Raw genomic sequence first — 26,549 nt, 5'->3', positions numbered from 1 at the left:
CTTCCGTCGTCTGTAAAGGAGGTCTGTATATCACATCAATGTAAATATATTCACCATTCCCTCTTTCCAAATTGATCCACAGTGCCTCTTCCTTGCCCTGCAGATCCTGAAATTGTGTGGCTTTACTATGATCTTTAACATATAACGCTACTCCCCCCCTCCTTTTCTTCCTACCCTGTCTATCCTAAACAGATTATAGCCCGGTATAACTACATCCCAGTCATGGTTCTCCATGAACCATGTCTCTATGATCGCCACTATATCCAACCCCTCTTCTTCCATCACAGCTTCCAGATACAGAATCTTGTTTCCCATACTTCGAGCATTAGTACATATTGCTTTCCAGACATTGCCCCATTTTCCCAATCGTGTAGAGGTATTCAGTGATTTACTTATCTGAGGGCTTATACTCACCTGGGAGCTTTGATCAATCACCCTGCCCCATCACTTCTAGTTTAAAGCCCTCTTCAGTAGATTAGCCAGCCTGCCGGCAAAGACACTTCTTCTTCTCTTTGATAGATGCACACAATCCCTTCTCAGCAGCCCTTGGAAAATCATCCCATGGTTCAGGAAGCCAAAACGCTCTCGACGACACCATTCATGTAGCCACGCATTAATCTCCAGGATGTGAGCTTCTCTGCCCAGGCCTTTACCCTCGACAGGGACGAGCATACCACCTGCGCACTTGACTGCTTCACCTTCTCTCCCAGAACCACAAAGTCACTTTTGATACGTTCGCAGGGGTACCTGGCAGTATCGTAAGTGCCAATGTGGATGAGCAGCATCAGATGATAGTCATCAGGCTTGATGAGTCTCGGCAAGCTCTCCGTAACATCTTTGATTTTGGCACCAGGTAGACAGCATACCTCTCGTGACATCATGTCTGGTCTGCAGATGAATGATTCTGTACCCCTTAGAAGGGAATCGCCAACTACCACTACCTTATGCCTCCTAGTGGTCACAAATCCAGTAATTTTGGGGATCTCAAGCTTTGGTCCTTGTTCTGCTTGGAATGCTCTCATCTCCTCCACTTCCAGGACAGCATACCAGATCTGGTAATGTAAAGGGCTTCATTTTTGCCCACAGTATTCTAATCTCTTATATCTCTGGAACTATTTATATTTGACTGCTGCTTCAATTTCTCTGCCTTCTTTTTTGCAATACGGTACAGAGGGTGTTGTCTTCCCAAATCCTTGTTGCACAGCTGTAAGTATTTATGGCACTCAATCTAGACTACAAAAGTTTTTTACTGAGAATCTTCTAATTTCCTCTTTCTATCTAGGAAGAGCCTATCCCTCTGTTGTTGGCTATTTTTTTCTACCATAATGAAAGTTATTTAGTCCAGTGGTTTCCAACCCTGTCCTGGAGGACCACCAGGCCAATCAAGTTTTCAGGATAGCCCTAATGAATATGCATGGAGCAGATTTGCATGCCTCTCACTTCCATTATATGCAAATCTCTCTCATGCATATTCATTAGGGCTAGCCTGAAAACCTTATTGGCCTGGTGGTCCTCCAGGACAAGGTTGGGAACCAGTGATCTAGTCCAGTGTTTTTCAACCTTTTTACACCTATGGACCGGCAGAAATAAAAGAATTATTCTGTGAACCGGCATCGGTCCGTGGACAGGCGGTTGAAGAACACAGAGCTAAGTCGTGGGCCAGACCCCGCCCATCCCTACCTAATCTCCACCCCAGACTCCGCCCCCATAATAGTACTAATTGCACCTTGCATGTCCCTTGCCTCATCTGGAAGCCTTCCCTCTGACGTTTCAATGTCAAAGAAAAGGCTTCCAGTTCAGGCGCAGGATGCCCGTAGGAGCCACTGCCCGTGGCTTTGTGCACTGAATCAGTGAGGAAGAGGGAGCTGGCTCAAAGATAACGCCGCATCGATCGCACCGTGGAACGGCGGTTGAAGAACACAGTTTTGGGCATGATGCACGTGCTGGCCCTGTGGACAGGAAGGAAATTTCTGTGGACCGGCACTGGTCCATGGACCGGTGGTTGAAGAACACTGATCTAGTCCATCTAGTCTGCCCAACACTCATCATCAGGGCAATGTTGAACCAACAATCTAGTAATTCATTTTTCTTGCTAAGCTCCTCTATAAGATGTCCTCTCTCCCCCCCAACCCCCATGATAGGCAAGACCTGTTCTCATGATATGATCTTTCTTGCCATATATGGGACATAGACTGTAGAAGTCCTTCCAGCAACAGCCACATTGCCTCAGTGCTGGAACTGCCATCAAAGCTAACTCCAGCTCGTCCTGATCTGTCTTGTAATCTGCTGATTCCCTCTTTCCCCATGTTCTCAGTAGTTTTTCTTCATGTTATGACTTACTATTTTTTGTTGATTGATTGTTTTGTTTTTACCCTAATTTTTTTGTTTCATTTTTCTTTTAAATTTTAATTTTTTTTATTGTAAACTGCTTTTAGATTTGCTGCTTGGTTTTATATTTGCGGTATATCAAATAAATTCAACTTGCAATATATGGGGCAAAGACCATAGAAGTCCATCTGTCATCAGCTTCATTTCCCCACTGCTGGGGCTGCATTTAAGCATCACTCCTGTGCATCATAAACAAAGTTATAGTTGTTATCTGATGAATATTGTGTCAAATTATTTTTTCCAGGGTTATATTATAAGGGCACATTCCCATTTCCTTTTATGAAATAAGAACTGAATTATTCTTTAGACAGCTTAGGGGAGATATGATTGAAGTCTACAAAATCCTGAGTGGAGTAGAACAGGTACAAGTGGGTCAATTTTTCACTCCATCAAAAATTACAAGAACTAGGGGACACTCCTTGTAGTTACAGGGAAATACTTTTAAAACCAATAGGAGGAAATATTTTTTCACTCCAAAGTTAAGCTCTGAAACGCATTGCCAGAGATTGTGGTAAGAGCAGTTAATGTAGCTGGTTATAAGAAAGGTTTGGACAATTTCCTGGAGGAAAAGTTCATAGTGTGTTATTGAGACAGACATGGGGGAAGCCACTGCTTTCCCTGGATCAGTAGCATGGAATATTGCTAATTTTGCGCTTTTTGCCATTTACTAGTGATCTGAATTTGCTACTTTGAGGATGGGTACTATGCTAGATGGACCATTGGTCTGACTCAGTGAGGCTATTCTTATGTTCATTCACTGTAATATCTCCAGCTTTCTAGCCTTTGGGTTTGGTCTTATTCAACTCCAGGCTTAAAGTTCCAATGACTTATGGGAACTACTTTGCTGTATCCTGGATTGTCATGGATGCTAAGAAAGGAAAAATGTTCTTACCTGAGAATTTTCTTTCCTTTAGTCCTACTAGATGATTCCCAGATCTTTCTCTCTACGCCCAAGATTTCACCTAAAATCCAAGAAAGTCTCAACTTGTCTGGCTGATATTACTACCTGGATGTCCCACCACCACCTGAAACTAAACATGTCCTAGACTGACCTGCTTCTCTTTCTTCTAAACCAGGGGTATCAAAGTCCCTCCTTGAGGGCCACAATCCAGTTGGGTTTTCAGGATTTCCCCAATGAATATGCACGAGATCTATTAGCATACAATGAAAGCAGTGCATGCAAATAGATCTCATGCATATTCATTGGGGAAATCCTGAAAACCCGACTGGATTGTGGCCCTCGAGGAGGGACTTTGATACCCCTGTTCTAAACCCTCTGCTTCTCTTCCCTCGTATTCTGTCTCTGTAAATAATACTGTTGTTGTTCCTGTCTCCTCTGCTCCTAACCTTGGAGTCATCTTTGGCTCCAACCTCTCATTTTCTACCCACATCCAACAGGCTGCTAAAACCTGTCACTTCTATCTCTACAACACCAGAATTCATCCCTTCCTTTCTGACCACACTACCCGAAACCTTGTCCACTCTTTTGTAACCTCACTCTTAGACTTCTGCAATCTACTTCTAACAGGTCTACTGATGAATTGCCTCTCACCCCACAGTCTATACAAAACTCTGCTGCATGACTTATCTTCTGCTAACCTCGCTACGCTCACCTCTTACCTGTCCTCAAATCATTTCACTGGCTTCCTATCTGCCTACACATACAGTTCAAACTCCTATTACTAACCTACAAGTGTATTCATTCTGTAGCCCTTCAGTATTTCTCCTCTCTTATCTCCCCTTATTCACCTCCCCTAGAACTCCGTTTCTTCTATCTGTACTTTTCTGCTCCACTTCCAATTCCAGAGTTAGTTCCTTTCATCTCACTGCGTGCCCCGGGCAGGATTAATTTGTTGAGGGCCCCTAGGCACACATGTCCACTGGGCCCCCCTGCCCCGCCCCACCCCCTCCACATCCCACCTGCCCCGCCCCTACTTCATTTCTTTTATTTTAAAATTCAAAACAAACAAAGATTACCATACCAGTGCCAGTGTAGTTTTTCTTCTATGCAACCTCCAAATATCTCTGAACAAATCCCCCCTTAGTATGTCATCCCTTTCTTCCTAGAGGAAGAGATATTCAGCCGGCAGGGCTTTGGGAAGCCCACCAATTTATATTATGCCTTTGGGTAGGAGGCATGGGGCATGGCAGAAAGAAAATTTAGTGCGCGCTATTTTATTGGACTAATACATTTCTCAATTAGCTTTCAGAGTAAAACCTCTTTCTTCAGGTGAGTAAACTATACTGCTGTTGCAGTATCCCTGTCCTGACCTGAGGAAAGGAGTTATGGTCTCTGAATTAGGAAAAAAAAAAAGTATTAAAATTAGTCCAATAAACTGGATCACCTTATTTCCATTTTCTATTAATAAGTATCAACACAGCTACAGTAATGCTTTATCCTAAAGTAAAAATAAATAAATAAATACACTTCTCCCTCCGTATTCGCTGTGATAGGGGATTAACAGAACTGCGAATACAGAAAACCCGTGAATAACTTTTTCATATGTTATTCGTTGTTTTCTATTAAAAACCATCATGAATATGGTGAAACTGTGAATAACATGGTGGGAGACCTGGCCTGTTCCTGAAGGATAGGCAAAACACCATGAAGAAAGTGCTGAGAATAAGCGATTTTCTCTGTAAATGCTTAGAATTAGCGATTTCTCTATGCAAGCTGATGCAATGGGGGGGGGGGGGGGGAAGAGCCAGCAAGCTAAAAACCACGAATAATCGAAACCGCGAATACAGAGGGAGAAGTGTAAAACAAACGGAAATTTTTTTTCTACCTTTGTTGTATGGTTTCTGCTTTCCTCATCTTCTCATCATTCTCTTCCATCCATCATTCTCTTCCTCCCCATCTAGTGTCCGCCCTCTCTCTCTCTTCCATATAGCATCTCCCTTCTTCCTTTTCCCTCTTCTGGCATCTCTCCCTCTCCTTCCATGGTCTGGTTTCTCCCTTCCTTCCTTTCCCTCTCTCCCATGATCTTGGCACCTCTCTTTCCCCTCCTCTCCCTTTCCTGGTCTTCCTTCTCCCTCCTTCTCTCTCTCTCTTTCCAGTTGGGTACAGCAACATTTCTTGCCCCCTCCCCTCTCTCTCTCTGTTCATACCCATTGGCAGCGCAGCCTTCACAGCCCACTGCTCTTGCTGGTTTCGGGCATTCCTCACGAGGCAGGATCTGGCAGAGTGGAAGGCCCATGCCAGCAGAGCAGCGTATTGTGAATGTTCCTCCTGGGGCCCTGACTGCGTGGTGAGCTGATGAAAGCTTCGACTCCCTCACTGCTGCCACTATCTGTAAGCGAATTGAATCCATGCTACCACGGGGCTTTAACACTGTGCGTGCCGACTTCCCTTCTCTGACAAATCCGGAAGTTACGTCATGAAGGGGAAGGGAGGAGAAGGGAAGTTAAGAGTCCCGTGGCAGCGTGGATTCAATTCGCTTACAAGCAGCGACGTGAGAAGTGAGGGAGCCAAAGGGAGGGAAGCTTTCATCAATTCACCATGCAGTCGGGGGCCCCCTGTAGCTGTGGAGTCCTGTTTGCTCCCCCCTAACTCTGGCCCTGAAAGGGGAAGAGATGCCCGGACAGCCTTTGTGCCTTCCCCTAATGCCGGTGGGCCCCCCTGATGTTTTTGGGCCTGAGGCATGTGCCTACTGGGCCTATGTTTTAATCCGACCCTGTGCATGCCTGGAATAAACCTGATTCCATCTGCCACGCCTCTTCCCTTGTTCAGTAGGCTGAAAACGCACTTTTTTGAGACAGCCTTCAACGTGATTCCCTTCTGCTCATCACCCTAGCCAGCAGTTTAACCATCCTCTCAACTGTAACCCCTACCCTGGCATTCTGTTTGTCTTGATTATTTAAATTGTAAGCTCATTCAAGCAGGGACTGTCTCCTTTGTGACTCTGTACAGCGCTGCATACATCTGGTAGTGCTCTAGAAATAATTAATAGGTCCAGTCCAGAAACCCTCCCTATTTGAATATTATTGAAATTATTCTCATTTAGCTTTTTTTTGTGTTCTTATCATTTCCTACTTACACGGGCTTCTGTTTTCAACTTCTGCTACTATTTTTTTCTCATCAGGTTCTTTATTCAGTTAAAAATACCGTTGAAGAGATTTGTTTTGTTATGGTACATACTTTATCTCCTATTATAATTAGAGTACTCTATATCAGAGCAGAACAATTATGGCAGTACTGTACAATGATACTTGCTACAGTTGAAGAGCTATGGAAAGCATAATCAAAACTTTGAAATGTCCAAAAACCCGCCTAAGTTGGCACTTCGACATCTTAATAGCAGGGACGTCCAAGTGCCGATAATCAAAACCAACTTTCTGTACTTTAGCAGCATTTCTAAGCTGCTGTGTGTCCAGAGCTCAAACGGGTGGGCATCTGGTAGGCTTAGACCTAGATGTCTTGAGGGAATAACCGAAGCTTTCCTAGGCAGAATTTAGACACAGAAAGTTAGATCTGTTGTTTCAAGTTCCCCAAAGGTGCCCAAACTGACAAGAAGACCACTGGAGGGTTTAAGGCATGACCCTCCCTTACTCCCCCAGTGGTCACGACCCGCTCCCAGCACCCAAATAGGACATCAACCTGACATCTCCAGCACACGGCCCTATAGGCAGGAAGGAGTGGGCTTCCTTCCTGCTTTTTGTCACCCAAAGGTGTGTGGTTGTTGATGGATGGGGGGGATGTCAAGTAGAAGAGTGTAGGGGATCGGTGGGTGGGAGGGACAGACAAATTTTTTTTACCCTGACAATTCAGCTGGTCCTGGTAGGAGAATCCACCATGAGCTGAGCTGGCAGGACTGTACTGAAACCAGCTGAGCTGATGGGGATTCCCCTTTCGCGATCAGACAAGGTAGTTAAGTATGTCTGCAAAACTTGCTTTTGTATGTTTTTCATGTGGATGTTTTTATTTTTGAAAATGGTCAAAAAGATAGACGTACTAAGGACCAAAACGTCTACATAGGTCATTTTCAAAAATTAGAGATAAGATGTCTGGCTATTTTGAAAATGGACATTTTTTCTACTGGATTTCTGAATGTTGTTGGTTTTTTTTCAAAACATCCAAATTAGACTTAGATGTCCTATCAAAAATGCTCTTTCACGTGTCTATGGAGAAACATTGTTGGTGTGAATGAAAGTGATTTTGTCTTCGGGTGAACGTGAGATCCAATGTTTGATCATTTGAAATGCTGAGCATTCTATGGCTGCATGGTGCCTTACAGGATGACATTGCACAAATCAGGGTGGAATTGTCCAGAAGAGAATGATGTGCACTAAAGAAGTATCCTCGTATTCGTGAAAATATGTGACCAAAATCAATCAAAGATAAATATCATCCTGCGTATAACATGGGAGATGTCGGCTTCCACCTTACGCGGTTCCATCTCTCTCTGATTGATTTTGGTCACATATTTTCACGAATACGAACATACTTCTCAAATCGTCATCCGTATTTTCAAGACTCCTGAGGCAGGCCTTGATGGCCGAAACATGTACATGTCGAGTCGATGAATGTATTTTATTGATGTTTGAACAATAAAGATCTTCAAATCATCAGACATATTGAAGGATACTTCTTTAGTGCACATCACTCTCTTCTGGACAATTCCACTCTGATTTGTGCAATTTTGTGATTGTGGTGGTTTTTTTTCGTGTTCGCCTTACAGGATGAATCACATAGAACTACTGTGCTTTGTTTCTCTGCTTTTATCCATTAATTGATAGACATAACCCACTTGATCTAGACTGGTCTAGTAGGACTTAGAGAGAAAATGATCAGGTAAGACATAATTTTTCCATGGTTTTTAATTCATTTGACCTTATTGTGTTTTTTTCTGTTTTGTTTTACTGGCAAAGCTGCACCGTCATCTAACCCCAGCAGTCCAGCTCCAGACTGGTACAAAGATTTTGTCACAGAAGCAGATGCTGAAGTGCTGGAACATTCTGGGAAAATGACTCTCCTCTTTGAAATTCTTCGTATGGCAGAAGAACTGGGAAATAAAGTGTAAGCAGTCTTCAGTAAATTGATGGAAAGGATATAAATACATTTTCCCCCTAAATACAGTGAAACCTATGAGATGAGCTGTGGTATCAAATAAAAATGCAGGCTGGACTATGAATACAACTAGCAAAAATCTAATTATGGTATTTCAACATATGTTGATACTTTTAGTCTACACTATAGAATCATGTCCCATCAGTGGTTAAAAAGGTGGTGAGGTAGCTCTAAATTTGTGTGATATAGCTCTTTCCAACCTGTTTTTATGCAAAGGCTTGATAAAATGTAAATAAACATATAAAAAGACAGTGGGTGATGGTACATCAGATGCGGTGCCCAGAAAAAAAGAAACAATAAATCTGGTTATATTCAAATTCTACTTAAAATCTCATACTTTTGAGGTTTCGTTTACTTTGTAAAAACAGGCACCAATATTCAAAGGTACTTTTTCTGAATAATAGCACCCATTGGCGAGATAAGTGCCTTAAACAATGCTATCGGTGGATTTTCAGTGACACTGTAGAAAGTGTTTGCTGAAAATCATTGCAGACTGCCCTGACACTATCTGTTTAGTGTTGGGGTGGAGTGTATGCATTCTGGAAAACCATATGAGGAGTGACAGTATTCAGCTTGCTCTGTTCATAGAGCTGTCTAATAACTTGTAGGATAGCTTTTTTTTTCTTTGCTTGTTTTAAATGTTTTTAGGACAGTATCCGGATAGCTGTACAGATAGCAGGCTGAATTATCACCTGCTCTTGTATAGATATTCAGCATCACCCACTATCTGGATAATGATGCTGAATATATATGCCATGGCTGGTTTTTAACAAAAAGAAAGAAGAAAAGATCTCTGTTTTTTTTAACAAATGCCACAGTGTCTAAATACCAGGTGGCTATTCTTCTTGATTATGGCCTTACTTGTTTTAACCATGTTTTTCATAAAAGATTTATTTCCTGAAGTTATTTTGGAATAGTCACTTATGTCTAGTAGTGCTATAGAAAGGATATACAGTATTGATAGTAGTTTTTTTTTTTTAGTAAAACACATTCAGTTCTATGAGTTAAACCACTATAAAGAAGTACATTCTAAAAAGACAAATAATGAGTACATTATTCTGGGCATCTGTCATCACAGAAGCCAATTGATGATAATTGTGAATATGTATTTCCACATCTATTGAAACAGACAAAGGAGAAGCCACTGCTTGCTCTGGGGTTGGAAGCATGGAATGCTTCTACTAGTTGGGTTTCTGCCAGGTACTTCTGACCTGAATTGATCACTGTTGGAAGCAGGATACTGGGCTAGATGGACCATTGATGTGACCCAATGTGGCTATTCTTATGTTCTTATAGCAGGATTCTTTAGTGTTAAAAGTAGCTCAATTTATCCCAGGATATTCTTGACTGATGGGTGACGGCACCGACAGAGCCCCGGTACGGACAATTTTAGAGTGATTGCACTCTAAGAACTTGGAAAGTTCTAGCAGGCCGCACCGCGCACGCGCCTTCCTGCCCGACAGAGGCGCGCGGTCCCCAGTTTCTTAGTTTCCGCGGAGCTAAGAAGACGCACTTTCAACGGCTGTTGAAATTTTTTCTCAAACGCCTTCCCGCTCGCGTAAACCTTTTTGGTATTTTATTCCTTTTCTTCTTATTTCCTTTAAAAAAAAAAAAAAAGGGAAAAGAATTTTCCTTTCTTTCTTTCTCATTTTTTCGGGTTCGCCTCGGCCTTCGATTTGGCAGAAGCCGTTTTTACGTTCATGCCCCCCCAACCCGGTTTTAAGAAGTGCCAGCGGTGCTCGAGGCCCATTTCTCTTACCGACCCACACAACTGGTGCCTACAGTGCCTCGGTCCTGACCATCGAGCGTCCACCTGCACCCACTGTGCCACTCTGAAAAAGAGAACTCTATAAAAAAACGCCAGATTCAACAGTGGTTGTTGTTTGGTACCGAGATGTCGGATTCGGCGGCACCGACCCCGACTTCGGCCCCGACGCAGTCGGCACCTACCTCTTCGACACCGCTCCGATTGAGGTTAGCCCTTCGACCTCGGGTTCCTCTTCGAAGTATAGAGCGGCACCAAAGGTACCGCAGAAGAAAAAAGCGGTACCGGTGCCTTCGCTGGACGAGCGAATTGCCGCCGTCCTGCAAGTACAGCTCAAAGAGCAATTGCAGCAGCTCCTGCCTGCTCTTCTGACACCGAGCCTTCCAGTCCCGGTCCGGCCTGAGCTACCGGTACCGACAGTGGAGCAGCCTCTTTTATCGGTATCCACTTTGTCGGTACCGGTACGTACAGCTTCCTCGGTGTCCATGCCAATTTTAGCACTGGAACCGAGGTCTTTGCACCAGGCGGTGCAAACTTCGGCACCGGCACACCCCATAACATCTCCCGGTACCGTTTCTCAGATGTCTGGTAAGTCGACTCACAAAACTCGACACCTTGAACCCTCCACACCGGAGTCACGGGACCGTAGCTTTCAAGTGAGGGACCCTGATCTGTGGGGTGATTCAGAGGAGCCTTTCTTCTCTGAGGGAGAGTGTTCGTCAGGGGACGAGGATCCTTCTGGTTTAGATCCGTCCTCTAAACCTGATGCAACTTCTTTCACCTCTTTTCTTAAAGAGATGTGCGACTCTCTCTCTATTCCCTTGGAGGCTGAATCCAAAAAATTCAAGGCATTTCTCGATGCACTGGACTTCGACCAGCCTCCAAGGGAATTCTTAAAATTACCTCTCCATGATATTTTGAGAGAGACTTTCTATAAAAATCTGGAGACACCTCTGACCATTCCAGGAGCTACCCGCAAACTGGACTCCTTATATAAGGTCATCCCCATTCCTGGCTTTGACAAACCGCAACTCCCCCATGAGTCTTTACTAGTGGAATCTACTTTAAAGAAATCCACAGGGGCTAGTGTGTACGTCTCTGTCCCTCCTGGCAGAGAAGGTAAGGCCATGGATAAGTTTGGCAAAAGGTTGAATCAGAATGCGATGCTAGCTAATAGATCTGGGAACTATGCTTTCCATTTTTCATTCTACCTTAAGCATCTCATTCAAACTTTGTCAACTTTTGAGAAATACCTTCCTGACCGTAAAAAATCTGCCTTTCGCCAAACTTCTTCATCGCTCTTACAACTTCGTAAGTTCATGGTCAGATCAATCTATGATACCTTTGAGCTGACCTCTAGGGCCACGGCTATGTCAGTGGCCATGCGGCGACTGGCCTGGCTTAGAGTTTCAGAACTCGATGTCAATCACCAAGATCGCCTGGCCAATGCACCTTGCTTAAGGGATGAGCTGTTTGGAGAATCTATGGACTCCACTACCCAAAAGCTCTCAGCTCATGAGACTCGGTGGGACACTCTCCTTAAAACGAAAAAGAAGACCCCACCTACCAGGCCTTTTTGCCAGCAGTCGGCCTATCAACGTAGATTTGTGGCTCGTCCTTTACCACAGGCCCCGCAACAACCCAGGCGTCAGAGGCAACAACAGAGGCAAGCTGCTAGACCACCACAGCAGCAACAACAGGTGAAGCCTCCCCCTTCACAAAAATCCACTCAACCCTTTTGACTTGGTTCTCCAGGACATAGCCGGTCTCCATCCTGCTGCCCACCTTCCGCAGCCCATAGGAGGACACCTTACTCTTTTCATAAGCCGTTGGGAAACCATCACCTCGGATCAGTGGGTCCTCAACATCATCCGCCACGGCTACTCTCTCAACTTTCAGACTCTTCCTGCCCAAAGTCCTCCAAGAGAGTCTGCTTTGAACACTCCTCAGGTTTCACTCCTTCTTCAAGAGGTTCAATCCCTCCTCCTTCTGAACGCCATAGAGGAAGTTCCTCTAGATCAAAAGGGGCAGGGATTCTACTCCCGTTATTTTCTAGCCCCCCAAAAAACAGGAGATCTCAGACCCATTCTAGATCTTCGCGATCTCAACAAATGCTTGGTCAAAGAGAAATTCAGAATGCTCTCTTTGGCCACTCTTTACCCTCTTCTCAATCAAGGCGACTGGCTATGTTCCCTCGATCTCAAAGAAGCATACACTCACATACCGATCAATCTGGCCTCCAGACAGTACCTACGCTTCATGATCAATCGTTGTCATTACCAGTACAAGGTACTACCCTTCGGTCTTGCCTCCTCTCCAAGAGTCTTTACCAAATGTCTGATTGTGGTGGCTGCTTTTCTACGTTCCCACCACCTTCAGGTGTTTCCTTACCTGGACGATTGGTTGATAAAGGCCAATTCATCTCAGACAGTACTCCAGGCCACCAACCAGACCATCCTATTTCTACGTTTGCTGGGGTTCGAGATCAATCTACCCAAATCTCATCTCATCCCCACTCAGAGACTTCAATTCATTGGAGCAGTCTTAGACACATGCCTCATGAGAGCGTTCCTGCCGTCCAACCGTCTTCAAACGCTTCAATTTCTATGTCAGCAGGTGCTTCCACAACGTTCCATCTCTGCCAAGCAAATGATGATACTCTTGGGTCACATGGCCTCCACAGTTCATGTCACCCCACTTGCACGTCTTCACCTGCGCACTCCTCAATGGACCCTAGCTACCCAGTGGTCCCAAGCGATGGATCCTTGCTCACGTCACATATCTGTAACATCATCTCTTCGTCAGTCTCTACAATGGTGGTTGATATCCTCAAATCTCTCCAGAGGTCTTCTGTTCCATCTACCTCCCCATCAACTTGTCATCACCACCGACGCCTCCCCTTATGCCTGGGGAGCTCATTTGAACGAGTTCCAAACTCAAGGACTTTGGACAGCTCAGGAAATGAAGCATCACATCAATTTCCTGGAACTCAGAGCAATGTTTTATGCCCTCAAGGCCTTCCAGCATCTTCTCTTTCCTCAAGTCCTCCTGCTGTGCACAGACAATCAAGTTGCGATGTACTACATCAACAAGCAGGGTGGGACAGGCTCTCGCCTCTTGTGCCAAGAAGCCCAGAAGATTTGGGCTTGGGCCACAGATCACCATCTATTCCTGAAAGCTATCTACATTCAGGGAGAACAGAATTCCTTGGCGGACAAGCTCAGCAGAATTCTCCAGCCTCACGAGTAGACACTCGATCCCTTAACTCTGCAGTCCATCTTCGCTCAGTGGGGCACTCCTCAGATAGACCTCTTTGCAGCTCCTCACAATCACCAGCTGCCCCTGTTCTGCTCCAGACTCTACTCGCCTCACCGTCTGACAGCGGATGCATTTCTCCTCGATTGGTCCAATCTGTTCCTGTACGCTTTCCCTCCTCTGCCTCTCATGTTAAGAACCTTCAAGCTCAAGAGGGAACGAGCCACCATGATTCTGATTGCTCCACGGTGGCCCAGGCAACATTGGTTCTCCCTTCTACTTCAACTCAGTTCCAGGGAACCCTTTCTTCTTCCACTGTTTCCTTTGCTGCTTACACAACATCAGGAGACCCTTCTACATCCCAACCTCCCTCTCTGCACCTGACAGCTTGGTATCTCTCGGGCTGACTTTGACTGATACTCTTTTGTCTCAGCCTGTTCGCTCCATTCTGGACGCATCCAGGAAACCGGCCACTCTGCAATGTTACCTTCAGAAGTGGACTCGATTTTCTTCCTGGTGTCTTCTTCATCATTTTGATCCCACTTCCCTCGCAGTGGAGACGTTGTTGGATTATCTTCTTTCTTTTTCTGACTCTGGCCTCAAGTCTACTTCCATCAGAGTCCACCTCAGTGCTATTGCTGCTTTTCATGAGCCAGTCCATGGAAAACTCCTCTCAGCTCATCCCTTGGTGTCCAGATTCATGCGGGGTCTTTTCAATGTGAAACCACCTCTTAAAGCCCCTCCTGTTGTCTGGGACCTCAATGTAGTTCTTTCCGCCTTAATGAAGTCTCCATTTGAACCTTTGGCTACCGCTTCTTTCAAGTTTCTCACTTGGAAGGTACTTTTTCTTATTGCTCTTACCTCTGCCAGGAGGGTCAGTGAGCTACATGCACTAGTTGCGGATCCACCTTTTACAGTCTTCCATCATGACAAGGTGGTTCTGCGTACACATCCAAAGTTTCTCCCTAAGGTTGTCTCTGAATTCCATCTCAACCAATCCATTGTTCTGCCTGTCTTCTTTCCGAAACCTCACTCGCATTCTGGAGAACAGGCTCTGCATACTTTGGACTGTAAGCGGGCTCTAGCTTACTATTTAGAGCGTACTAAGCCCCACAGATCATCTCCCCAACTCTTTCTGTCCTTTGATCCGAATAAATTAGGACGTCCTGTTACTAAACGTTGTCAAATTGGCTTGCAGCGTGCATTTCTTTTTGTTATGCTCAGTCCGGACTCACACTGGAAGGTTCTGTCACGGCCCATAGAGTTAGAGCTATGGCAGCATCTGTAGCTTTCCTCCGTTCCACGCCTATTGAGGAAATTCACACTTTTACATCTCACTATTGTCTGGATGCATTCTCCAGACGGGATGGACACTTCGGCCAATCTGTTTTGCAAAATTTGTTTTCCTAATGGCCAACTTTCCCTCCATCCCTCTTTTTGTTAGCTTGGAGGTCACCCATCAGTCAAGAATATGCTGCCTGCTTGTCCTGGGATAAAGCACAGTTACTTACCGTAACAGGTGTTATCCAGGGACAGCAGGCAGATATTCTTGCGTCCCACCCACCTCCCCGGGTTGGCTTCTTAGCTGGCTTATCCTAACTGGGGACCGCGCGCCTCTTTTGGGCGGGAAGGCACTCACGCGTGCGCGGTGCGGCCTGCTAGAACTTTCCAAGTTCTTAGAGTGCAATCACTCTAAAATTGTCCGTACCGGGGCTCCGTCGGTGCCGTCACCCATCAGTCAAGAATATCTGCCTGCTGTCCCTGGATAACACCTGTTACGGTAAGTAACTGTGCTTTCCTGCTGTTGGCATCGGTAATGTGCAATTATAGTTTATACTTGGAAATAATTAGTAAATTTGTTTTACTAGTTTGTAAGAGATGACTTTCATGCATATTTATTTATTTATTTCGATTTCTATCCCGTTCTCCCAGAAGCTCAGAACGGGTTACAAGTAGACATTCACAATTGTTTGAAAACAGACTAGTCATGACAACAAATAGGTTACAGTAGACAATAACGGAGCTTATTCTAGAGACCAGACTGGTCAAAGCGAAGAGTACTAGGAGAAGTCTATTGAAGAGGCAGTTTTTAATGGCCCGATTGGCGGAAGAGGAAGGTCTTTACTGCTCTGCAGAAGGTCATTAGTGAGTCTAGCGACCTGATCTGTGTAGGTAGTCGGTTCCATAGCTGAGGTAGGAAATGGCTGTAGGATCTTTTGTATGCCGTACTCATTCGGAGGGATCTCCCTGTGGGAATGCTGAGTCTTTGTTCTGCTTTGGAGCGGAGGGTGCAGTTAGGGGTGTATAGGCGTAGCTTGGATGCTATGTAGGCTGGGGTTTTTTGGTAGAATCTCTTGTGTGTCATGACCAGGGCTTTGAAGATGCATCGCTTTTTGACTGGTAACCAGTGAGCTGCATATAGAGTACTGGAGTAATGGGGTCCTGGTAGCTGAGGTTGTATAGGAGTCAAATTGCTGAGTTCTGGACTTTTTGAAGGTGTTTTAGATAGGTGACCTATTAAGTAGGTATCTCTTTGAGGATATTTCATAAAGACACTTAGGTGTCTGTGTGTATTTATAAAATACTAAGGACAAAGTTGCAGAAATCATACCAGTATTGAAGCTACAGATATTTATTAAGTACTTGCATATTTTACAACCAATATGCATAAAATTTGACTCCACTTATGCCCAAACTCTGCTCCTGATCACTCTTATATATGGGTTGAGTAGATGCCTTATTGTCATAGTGCATATTTCTATGCATGTAACTCCAAGTATAATTTAAATTTTTCAAGGTCAAGAGGATAGAATAGCCTAACATGGGTGATGTCGTCCAGTAGAGTCCATGCAGGAATGTTCTCCAACTTGTATAAAACAATTTTTTTTTTAGAACATTACACTACACATATGTGTGTCTTCCCACCTGTTGCTGTCACATTTTTTTCTATTCTTCCATCAGCTCACTTCATAGTTTATTTTCCATGTATTTTTATAGATGTCTGCTTTCCAGTTTGTAATTTCTATTGTCTTGTCATGTGAGGCCAATTCTAAATCCTTTATTTTCCCTATTATGCTTTTTGACAATTTCTCTTCCGTGACCCATTTAGGTCATATGTAGTCCTGGGGCACCGGTCAAGTAACTTTTAAAAATTGAGTGGTTTGATTCTATTGCAGTTGTTTTTCCCCAGTGACTTTAAAAAAATTTCCAAGTATTACAGGAGTAAATTCATCAATGCCTGGTACCTGATGATAATTCCTCCTTTTGTAATTTGTATTCACAGATGTCAAAAGGAGGAATTAAGGGGGGCGAGATGAACAATGCAAGTTGATTTTTGGTGCAAGTAAGTCTGGTCTGTGAACATGGGCACTGGAAGTACCGGTCTCCATGGTTCTGGGAGTCACACCAAAGGCTGAGGACACATCAATATCAGGAGTGCATTGATCATCTTTGATATCAAGTGGTGATGGAGACCACTGGGGTCAGTCTTCCTCCAAACCTTTGTCAAGGAAAAGAAAGGCTTAATCATCACCTCTAAGGGACAAAGATGCTGGTCATTGGATGGAGGTTAAGGTGCACTGACATTGGTCCCCTTCAAAATGCGGGACTGATAACATCAATGCACTGGGGTCACCAGTGCTCTCTGAACATTCTTGATGTGAGAACTGCTCATTGGCATTAGAGGGATTTACCAACCTCCAAGAGGCTGAGACATATACCCCAAGTGTCTTGAGTGGGGGGATGTGACCACAGTGATTATTTGTTTATTTAAAACACCTATAGCTCACTTGAAAACAAGTGACTATGTTGTCCTAGGCAGCATTAGAGGAGCAGTTCTTGAGGAAACTCAAAGACCTTATGGAACACTTCATTGCTTGATGTTAAGCTATGGCTTTGGGCTTTGTGTGCATCCATACTGAGATTAGAAGTACAGTGGTGCCTCGCACAGCGAACGCCTCGCACAGCGAACGCTGCGCACAACGAACTTTATGTCTTGATTCGTACAACGGACTTCGTTTCACACAACGAAGTCCGGGGTTCCTGCGGGGTTGGATCGCAGCGGGGTTGGTCGAGCCGCGAGGGTAGTCTCCTTCTCCTTACCTGCCCTGTCGCAGCACACAGCCGAACGGAAATCTTCCCGATGTCAGCGCTGACGTCGGAGGGAGGGCTTAAGCAAAGCCCTCCCTTCCTCCGACGTCAGCGCTGACATCAGGAAGACTTCCGTTCGGCTGTGTGCGGCTGCGGCAGGGCAGGTAGGAAGAAGGCAATGGCGAACGAAAGAGGGGGGAGGGGGCGGTCCGCCCCGAAGAATGTGCACAGCTGGTCAGGTCCCCCGATCGACCGACAACAGGCCCGGCCGACAAACCTCCCTGCCCTGTAGCCGCGAATCTAAATTACCTCTTACAGCAGCTTCAATAATCCAGCTGCTGTAAGAAGGTAATTTAGATTCGCGGCTACAGGACAGGGAGATTTGTCCGACCGGGCCTGTTCTGTTGTCGGTTGGGTGCAAAAGCGCCACAAAGGTGGAGGCAGGGAGGGAGGAAAGGTGGAGTGGAGAAGAAAAGACGCTTAAGGGGGGAGAAGGCCGCTGAAAGCACATGTTGGAGCAGGGGATGAGAGGGAGGGAGAGAAGGGGAAATATTGGACAAGGGCAGAAGGGATGCTAAATCATAGGGTGACAGGCAGAGAGAACAACAGGAAAAAGAGTGGAAGCAATCTTGAACCCTGAGGGTGAGGGCAGAGAGAGGTGGTGAGATGATTGATCATGGGGAGAGGGACAAAAGGGAATAGAGATGGGATAGGAAGATAGTGGAAGTAAAAGGACAGGGAGATGTATGTTTTTAGATGTATCTAAATAAAAATAATAACAAAAAATTTATCTTTTTTATGTCATCTTAGCATATTTTATGCTGCAGAACGAATTATTTTTTTTTACATGTATTCCTATGGGAAAACGCGTTTCACATAACGAACGTTTCACATAACAAACTTGCTCCTGGAACCAATTAAGTTCGTTGTGTGAGGCACCACTGTAATGCAGCTAGTTGTTGATACATGTTTACTGCCTGCAGGATACATATTGACATTGAGGCTTCAGAGGTTAATTGAGTTTTATGCAGACCACACTGGTGTCAGTCTCCAGCCCATTGGGGGAGGAAGTTTCCCAGTGCACAAAAGATCCTTGTTGTCTTTACACTGCAGGCCCAGGTTTGGTCACGAGGTCAGTCATTTGAGGCAGGGAAAGACTCAAATATCTCTTGCAGAGTACTTTTATAGGTCAGTTTGAGTATTCCTGAATATAAGAATCAGAGGTCTTCTTAGAGGAGGAGTCCACTGGTCTCCCTTCAAATCTCTCCTCGCATCACAAGGGATATAAACCTCTCCCAGAGGAGCTCTCATTCAGTGATTTTGTCAAGAAGGTAGCTAAGTTCATCCTATTCCTTTTAGAGAATGAGAATGATTACAGGGCAGAAACTGGACATCCTCCAGTATGATGATACTCCCCCTTCCTTTGGAAGCCATGGCAGTCCAGCTCACAGGATCCTGAGGCAAATACAGAAGAAGATATGGGAGACACCCCTCCCCCCCCCCTCTCTGTACAGCTGGTATACAAGAAAGTTGATTCTTTTTCCATCTATGACATCCTAAGCCCTCAAAAAACTCTTCATACTTGGTCCTCTAACCCGTCATTGTAGCTCCTTTCTTTCCCATCTCCTGTAAACCTCTACCTTTCATTGTAGTTCCTTTCTATCCCATCTCCTGTAAACCGTGCCGAGCTCTATGAATGTGGAGATGATGCGGTATACAAACCTAAGGTTTAGTTTAGTTTAGTTTAAAAGGCTCTTGGATTCAAAAAGCTGCAGCTCCCCCAATTTTCTTAAAAGAGCCAGGAGTTTGAAGACTTATTCCTCACTGCCCTTAGGGAGAGAGGTGAGGACCTTGGAATCTTTTAGCCCCTAGGGACTGAGGTAAGGACCTTGGAATCTTTTGGGATAAAGTTTACCAGAGTGCTATGCATATAGCCCACATAGCTTCTTACCAGCTCTTCATGAGCATGCACTTACAGAATACTGTTTGTAGTGTGGTGAGTTTGCTGATGCACTACTCTAAGAAATGATGAACTTCATCAGCTAGTAGCCAAAGGAGGTGAGCATGTGGGAAGATGCATGGTCTGAGTGACTTATGATATTTTTGATATGACATCCAGAGACTCCACAAGGAGGACTGGTATCTGCAGATTTGCATGATTGTGGACTTCAGACATCAAGCCAGAAGTACAGGAGACAGAAAATATCTTTGGAGAAAATATGCAAGAGGCCAAAAATCTCATCAAGCAGCATCCAGATGTGCTTAAGATCCTCTATAAGCCCACTCCAGAAGAAATTTTAGCAGGGGGAACAAAAATTCTAAATACTACTCTCAAAGACATCTTCTTATTCCTTTATTTTGGAATGTTTACCGATTCTCCTTTGCAAGAGGTATCCAACAATTTAAACTCTCCCTGCCTTCTAAAAAAGGGTTAAAGGAGTCAAGATCTTCAGTCAGTCTTAGGTCTTTAAACTCTCTCAACTCTGGAATTATCTCCCTCTTTTTTTAAGGAGTTCCAGTTCATTTCAATTTTTCTGTAAATCTTTAAAAAATACTCTGCCAAACATTTTGAAAATTAATTATTTTGAAATTTTGCTATTATCTTCTATTTATCATTTGTAAATCATTCCCTGTTTATTTAATTGCTGTAAACCAAGTCGAGTCTTTTCAGAATGATGACTCGGTATACAAAGTTAAGCTTTAGTTTAGTTTAGGTATCATCTGCCTTTCTGCTCCTTCCAAACAACTTAGAGACCTTGTTCTCATCCCAGATAGCATAAGGCCCAAAAGTCTCAACAGCTTCCCAGTCAAAACTAGAGATAAGATTTTGACTGGTTCCAGCAAAGCATGATTTCAAGCTCTGTATTTGTTGTAAACATTTTACAGTAGTAGGCAGTGTTATATGATAATTAAGTAATAATGTACTTAAGTAAAAGTCACATTTACTTGTAAAGAAACCTTTGTTACTTCTAGTGAAGTAATAATTATTACTTCATAATTTCACCAATTTTTACTAGTTATATCTGAGCCTTCAAGTTAAAAGTAAAAGTGAAAATGAGATGTAAATGATTTTCTTTGGTAAACCAAATGAAGCAAGAAAAATAAATGATTTTTGCAAATGTAAACCTCATCACACAAAAAACAAAGGACTAAAAAGGTTAGGGCTCTTCAGCTTGGAAAAAAGATTGATGAGGGGAGATATAATTGAAGTCTACAAAATCCTGAGTAGAGTAGAACAGGTACAAGAGGATTGATTTTTCACTGTCAAAAATTACAAAGACTAGTGGACACTCCATGAAGTTACAGGGAAATACTTTTTAAAACCAATAGGAGGAAATATTTTTTCACTCTTGAGAATAGTTCTCTGGAATGTGTTGCCTGAGGTTGTGGTAAGAGCAGATAAGTGTAGCTGGTTTTAAGAAAGGTTTGGACAATTTTCTGGAATAAGAATCCATAGTCTGTTACTGAGAAAGACACAGGGGAAGCCACTGCTTGCCCTGGATTGGTAGCATGGAATTCTGCTACTCCTTGGGCTTTTGTCAGGTACTAGTAACCTGGATCGGCCACCATGAGGACAGTCTACTGGGCTTAATGGATCATTGGTCTGACACAGTACGGCTATTCTTATGATGATATGCCTATGTTTATTGAACTGGCTTATGATTTCCTACCAAATAGAACAGTGTTAAATTGGGTCACTTTATGAAGGAGATGAAGCTTAAACTGGTTGCAGTTTTTGGTGAACTGACCTTGTATGTCTCTACAAATGAGCTGCTTGATCATCCCATGGAAAATTTTATATTGAGGGAACCGTCAATTGCATTGATATGAGTTTTTAGAAAAAAAGTCTTGTCTGATCTTAAGAAGATTTTTGAAGGGTTTGCACACGTTTGATGTTCTTGCATCAGTTCTCAAAGACATTCCTATGGTATTTTCTATTAAATGAAAATGTTAGAACAATGATTCTAACTTTGTGAAAGACTGCTCTTTAATTGGATATAATAATAACAACAAAGATGCCTTTCAGCGCTTTAGAAATAATAAATGAAGATACAAGGGATAATTAGCACTAGTTCTAATGCAGATGATAGTAACAATGATGATGATAAAGTTATAAGGAAGTCGTGTGTCTGCTATTGAGACATACATGGAGGAAGCCACTGCTTGCCCTTGTTCAGTTTTGCCAGGTACTTGTGACCTGGATTGGCCACCATGAAGATTAGATAACTGGGCTAAATGGGCCATTGTCTGATACAGTAAGGCTATTATTTTGTTTCATACAGAGATTCCTTTGACCATCTCCTACAGACCAGTCAGAAGACAAAACTTGCAGCCTGGTCTGATTTGAAGGAACTTGATATGAGATTGAACAATCTGCTTCCTTCCAGTGCAGTTGAATGCCTTTTTAGCTGTGCTGGCTTAATAATGCCTCACATGTGCACCTACGGAGGGATGGATTCATATCTCCTTTTGTCAGAAAACTGGGTTCAATTCCCACTGCAACTCCTTTGGGCAAGTCATTGTCCCATTGCCCCAGGTACTAAATAAGTACCTTTATATAATAACTGTATGTAAACCATTTTTATTGTAACCTTCCCTTTTCCTTTTCTGGGCTAAGAATACTGGACTAAGAATAGGGGAAACCTGGTTTAAATCGTGCTGCTGCTTGTGATATTGGGCAAGTCACTTAACACTCCATTGCCTCAAGTAATGGAATACCTAGTTGAACTGACTGTAACTCACCTTGAGGTGCTACTAAAAGTGTAGACCAAATCCAAATGAATAGTTTTGCAATCTTCATTAGTTGTCTTTATCTAAGGGCATAGCCCTCAGTTCCACTCCCGACCAGGATCACACAGCAGACTAGCCTCAGATGCTTTCCTCATTCATTGGAAGGGGGTATTCTGTATTTACATCCTCCAGTACCTCTCTAGCAAAAACTATTCTGAGGCAGAATTGAGCAATGGTTCTGATTGCCTTTTACTGGCCAAGTCAAACATGCTTCCACCTTCTTGAGCTTTCCTTCAAAGATCCATTAAGATTGGAAATTTTTCCAACATGGATAACTCAGGAGCAAGGATCCTTACTACATTCCAATCGGTCCCTACTAGAGTCCAATAAGTATTTGGATGTTGAGAGGGTATTAAAAGATGCACTGACCTTACCTAACAGTATCTTTCGAGTCCTGCTGGCTTTCAGAAGAGCTTTCACTAGAATGTCATAGATTTAAATGGAAGGAGTTTACAGTCTAAATATAAAATCATAGTAGAAACATAGAAATAAGATGGCAGATAAAGGCCTTATGACTCATCCAGTCTGCCCATTCACAGCATCCACTATCTCCTCCTCTCCCTGTGAGATTCCACGTGCCTTTCCCTCACTTTCTTGAATTCAGACACAGTCTTTATCTCTACCACCTTTACCGTGAGCCTATTCCAAGCATCTATCACCCTTTCTGTAAAAAAAAAAATTTCTTAGATTACTCCTGAGCCTATCACCTTTTAACTTCATCCTATGCCCTCTCATTAAGAATATAAGAGATGCCGCTGCTGGGTCAAACCAGTGGTCCATCGCATCCAGCAGTCCGCTTACGCGGTAGCCCTTTTGGTCAAAGACCAGTGCCCTTACTGAGACTAGCCTTACCAGCGTACGTCCTTGTTCAGTAGGAACTTGTCTAACTTTGTCTTGAATCCCTGGAGGGTGTTTTCCCCTATGTTAGCCTCCGAGAGAGCATTCCAGTTTTCCACCACTCTCTGGGTGAAGAAGAACTTCCTTGCGTTTGTACGGAATCTATCCCCTTTCAACTTTAAAGAGCTTCCTTTCAAATAAGAGACTTGCCTCGTCTACATTTATGCCATGTTTCAAGTTTATTTAAAATTCGATAGTATTTGCTTATAATACTTCTAAACGATGTACAATTTAAACTTTGGGATACAATATTACAAGTTTAGAACATATACCAAAACAAATAAGGACCAACATGATACAAAAGGGTTGGGGTAGAATTACAATGATTATAGGAAAGAAACAAACATGGGAACCACAAATTGAGTTAATAGGGAAAAGGTCTGGAGCCTTCTGTGATTCTTGTTTCTTTAGGAAGAAACATTATACATTTAGATATTTAAACGTCTCTTTCATATCTCCTCTCCTGTCTTTCCTCCAAAGTATATATATTGAGATCTTTGAGTCTGTCCCTGTATACCTTATGACGTAGACCACCAACCATTTTAGTAGCCTTCCTCTAGACTGACTCCATCCTGTTTATATCTTTTTGAAGGTGTGATCTCCAGAATTGTACACAATATTCTAAATGAGGTCTCACCAGAGTCTTATACATGAGCATCAATACCTCCTTTTCCCTACTGGTCATTCCTCTCCCTGTGCACCCAAGCATCCTTCTAGCTTTTACTGTCACCTTTTCAACCTGTTTAGCCACCTTAAAATCTTCACCCCTTAAATTGTACCATTCCCTCAGGTTTTTGCAGCCCAAATACATGACCTTGCAATTCTTAGAATTAATAAATCTTAGCTGTCAAATTTCAAACCTTTCCTCAAGCTTTACTAGGCCCTTCCTCATGTTATCCACACAGTCATGGGTGTCTACTCTATTGGGTCTGAAGGAAAGACCTCTGTACTTCACAAAAACTTCTTGAATATCTTCTACACCTGTCAGTCAAGTCTCAAGACCAGCTCTCTTAGGGTTCATCTTAATGAAGTTGAAACTTATTGCAAAGTAGAAGGTAAACCCAGGTCCAGCTAAACCAGATGAGGCTCTGGCCTAGGCGCTGGTTCTAAAGGGTGCCAAAAGCCCAGGGTCATGACATTACTGACCCATATGTTAAGCTGAGTTGTGGCTTGAATACTCTCCTCCAATGCTTCTGTCCAGTCCCAACAGCATATGGCTTCATAGGCTAGCTGCTGCGAGGGGGAAGGGCCAGCACTAGCATCATTTGAAAGGTCCTATTTTTGGTGGCAGTTGCTTCAGCCTGAATGGTCAGTGTGCTCCAGGCTCTAGAAGCTGATCCACCTTACATGAAGTTTTACAACACTAGAGAAGTCTTGTGAACTCACTCTTAAGTTCTTTCCTAAGGTAGTGTTGGGATTTCATCATCATGAGTCAATTATCTTACCAGCATTTTATCCCAATATCTCATGCCCATAAAGATGAAAGCACACAGCATACTTTGAACTGCAAGAGAGCCTTGGCCTTCTATCTGGAGCAGGCTAAAGTTCATAGAAAGAACATAAAAATAGCAATATTAGATCAGACTGATTCATCTAGCCCAGCACCCTGCTTTCAACAGTGGCCTTCGAAGAAGTGCAATAAGTTCGTTAGGCACGATCTTCCCTTGCAGAAGCCATGTTGGCTTGTTTTCATCAGTTTATTCCTTTCTAGATGTTTGTCGATGCTGTCTTTTATTAGCGCTTCCTCCATCTTCCCCGGAACTGAAGTCAGACTTACCGGTCTATAGTTTCCCGGGTCACCTCTCGATCCTTTTTTTAAAGATGAGCGTAACATTAGCTATCTTTCAATCCTCCGGGATCACGCCTGTTTTCAGGGATAGGTTACAAACCTGCTGTAGTAGTTCTGCTATTTCCTAGTTCTTTCAGTACCCTGGGGTGGATTCCGTCCGGGCCCAGAGATTTGTCAGTTTTTAATCTATCTATCTGCTTATGTATGTCTTCGAGGCTTACCTCCATGGATGTTAATTTTTCTGCATGATCTCCTTTGAAGATTTTTTCAGGTTCCGGCACGCTGGATGTGTCCTCTTTTGTAAAACCTGACGAAAAGAATATGTTAAGCTTATCCGCCACTTCTTTTTCCTCCTTCACCACTCCTTTCCTATCTCCTTCATCCAGCAGTCCCACCTCCTCTCTTGCCGGCTGCTTCCCTTTAACATATTTGAAGAACGGTTTGAAATTTATTGCTTTCCTGGCTAGCCTCTCTTCATATTCTCTTTTTGCTCTTCTAACCACTCGGTGACATTCTTTTTGAAGCTTCCTGTGCTCTTTCCAGTTCTCCCCGGTTTTGGCCTTTTTCTATTTCCAGAATGAATGTTTCTTCTCTCCTATCGCTTTCTTCACTTCTTTAGTTATCCATGCTGGGTCTTTTGTTCGGTTCTTTTTGCATCCTTTTCTAAATCTGGGGATGTACAGATTTTGCGCTTCGCTCAACGTGTCCTTAAATAAAGACTTAAATAAATAAAAGCTTGCTCTACAGTCTGCGATTTCCTTGAGCTGTTCCTAAGTTTCTTTCTTACCATTACTCTCATCGCTTTGTAGTTTCCTTTCTTGAAGTTAAAAGTTGTCCCTGTGGTTCTTTTCCCCTTCGATATTCCCACTTCAACTTTGAACTTGATCATATTGTGGTCGCTGTTTCCCAACAGTCCCACTTCTTCCACTTCTTTTGCAGGTCCTCTTAACCCATTGAGGATTAGGTTCAGGGTGGCAATCCCTCTCATTGGTTCTCTGACAAGCTGCTCCATGAAGCAGTTCTGTATAGCCTCCAGGAAACCAGTCTCCCTAGCGCATTTTGAGTTTCTAGGACTCCAGTCTATCCCGGGATAGTTGAAGTCTCCCATAACAGTCGTGTTACCGCTTTTGCATTCTCGCCTCATCTCGGCTTTCATGTTTTCATCGATTGCTTCGGTTTGCCCAGGTGGACAATAGTACAGTCCCATCTTTATCTCGGGCCCATTCCTTCCTGGTATTTTAACCCATAGTGATTCCAATTTGTTCGTTGTCGCCGCTGTGTCCACTCTGGTCGAGTGTATGTTATCCTTTATGTATAGAGCGATTCCTCCTCCTTTCTGGCCTGACCTGTCTTCGCGACAGAGTTTGTACCCTGGCAGTGCTATGGTCCCATTTGTTTTCTTCATTCCACCATGTTTCAGAGATCCTAATGATGTCTAGGTTCTCTTTTTTGGCCATGACTTCTAATTCTCCCATTTTGTTCCTTAGGCTCCTTGCATTAGTGTACAT

General features: G+C 43.6%; 1 protein-coding gene across 7 annotated transcripts in view; it reads left to right on the top strand.

Annotated features, from left to right (window-relative positions):
- ATRX (ATRX chromatin remodeler) overlaps positions 1-26,549 on the top strand; it is a 643,287-nt gene that overhangs the window by 461,643 nt on the left and 155,095 nt on the right. For 6 of the 7 annotated variants that reach the window (XM_033946347.1, XM_033946348.1, XM_033946344.1 and 3 more), the window contains one exon: positions 8,251-8,404. In XM_033946347.1, the coding sequence (XP_033802238.1) occupies positions 8,251-8,404 (154 nt within the window). The remainder of the gene's footprint in view (positions 1-8,250; positions 8,405-26,549) is intronic. The other variant, XM_033946345.1, reaches the window with a different exon arrangement.

Source organism: Geotrypetes seraphini, chromosome 5 (assembly GCF_902459505.1).
Source record: "Geotrypetes seraphini chromosome 5, aGeoSer1.1, whole genome shotgun sequence".
Lineage (NCBI taxonomy): Eukaryota > Metazoa > Chordata > Amphibia > Gymnophiona > Dermophiidae > Geotrypetes > Geotrypetes seraphini.
Note: the sequence above shows the minus strand (reverse complement) of the source record. Positions and strands in the feature narration are given on the sequence as shown.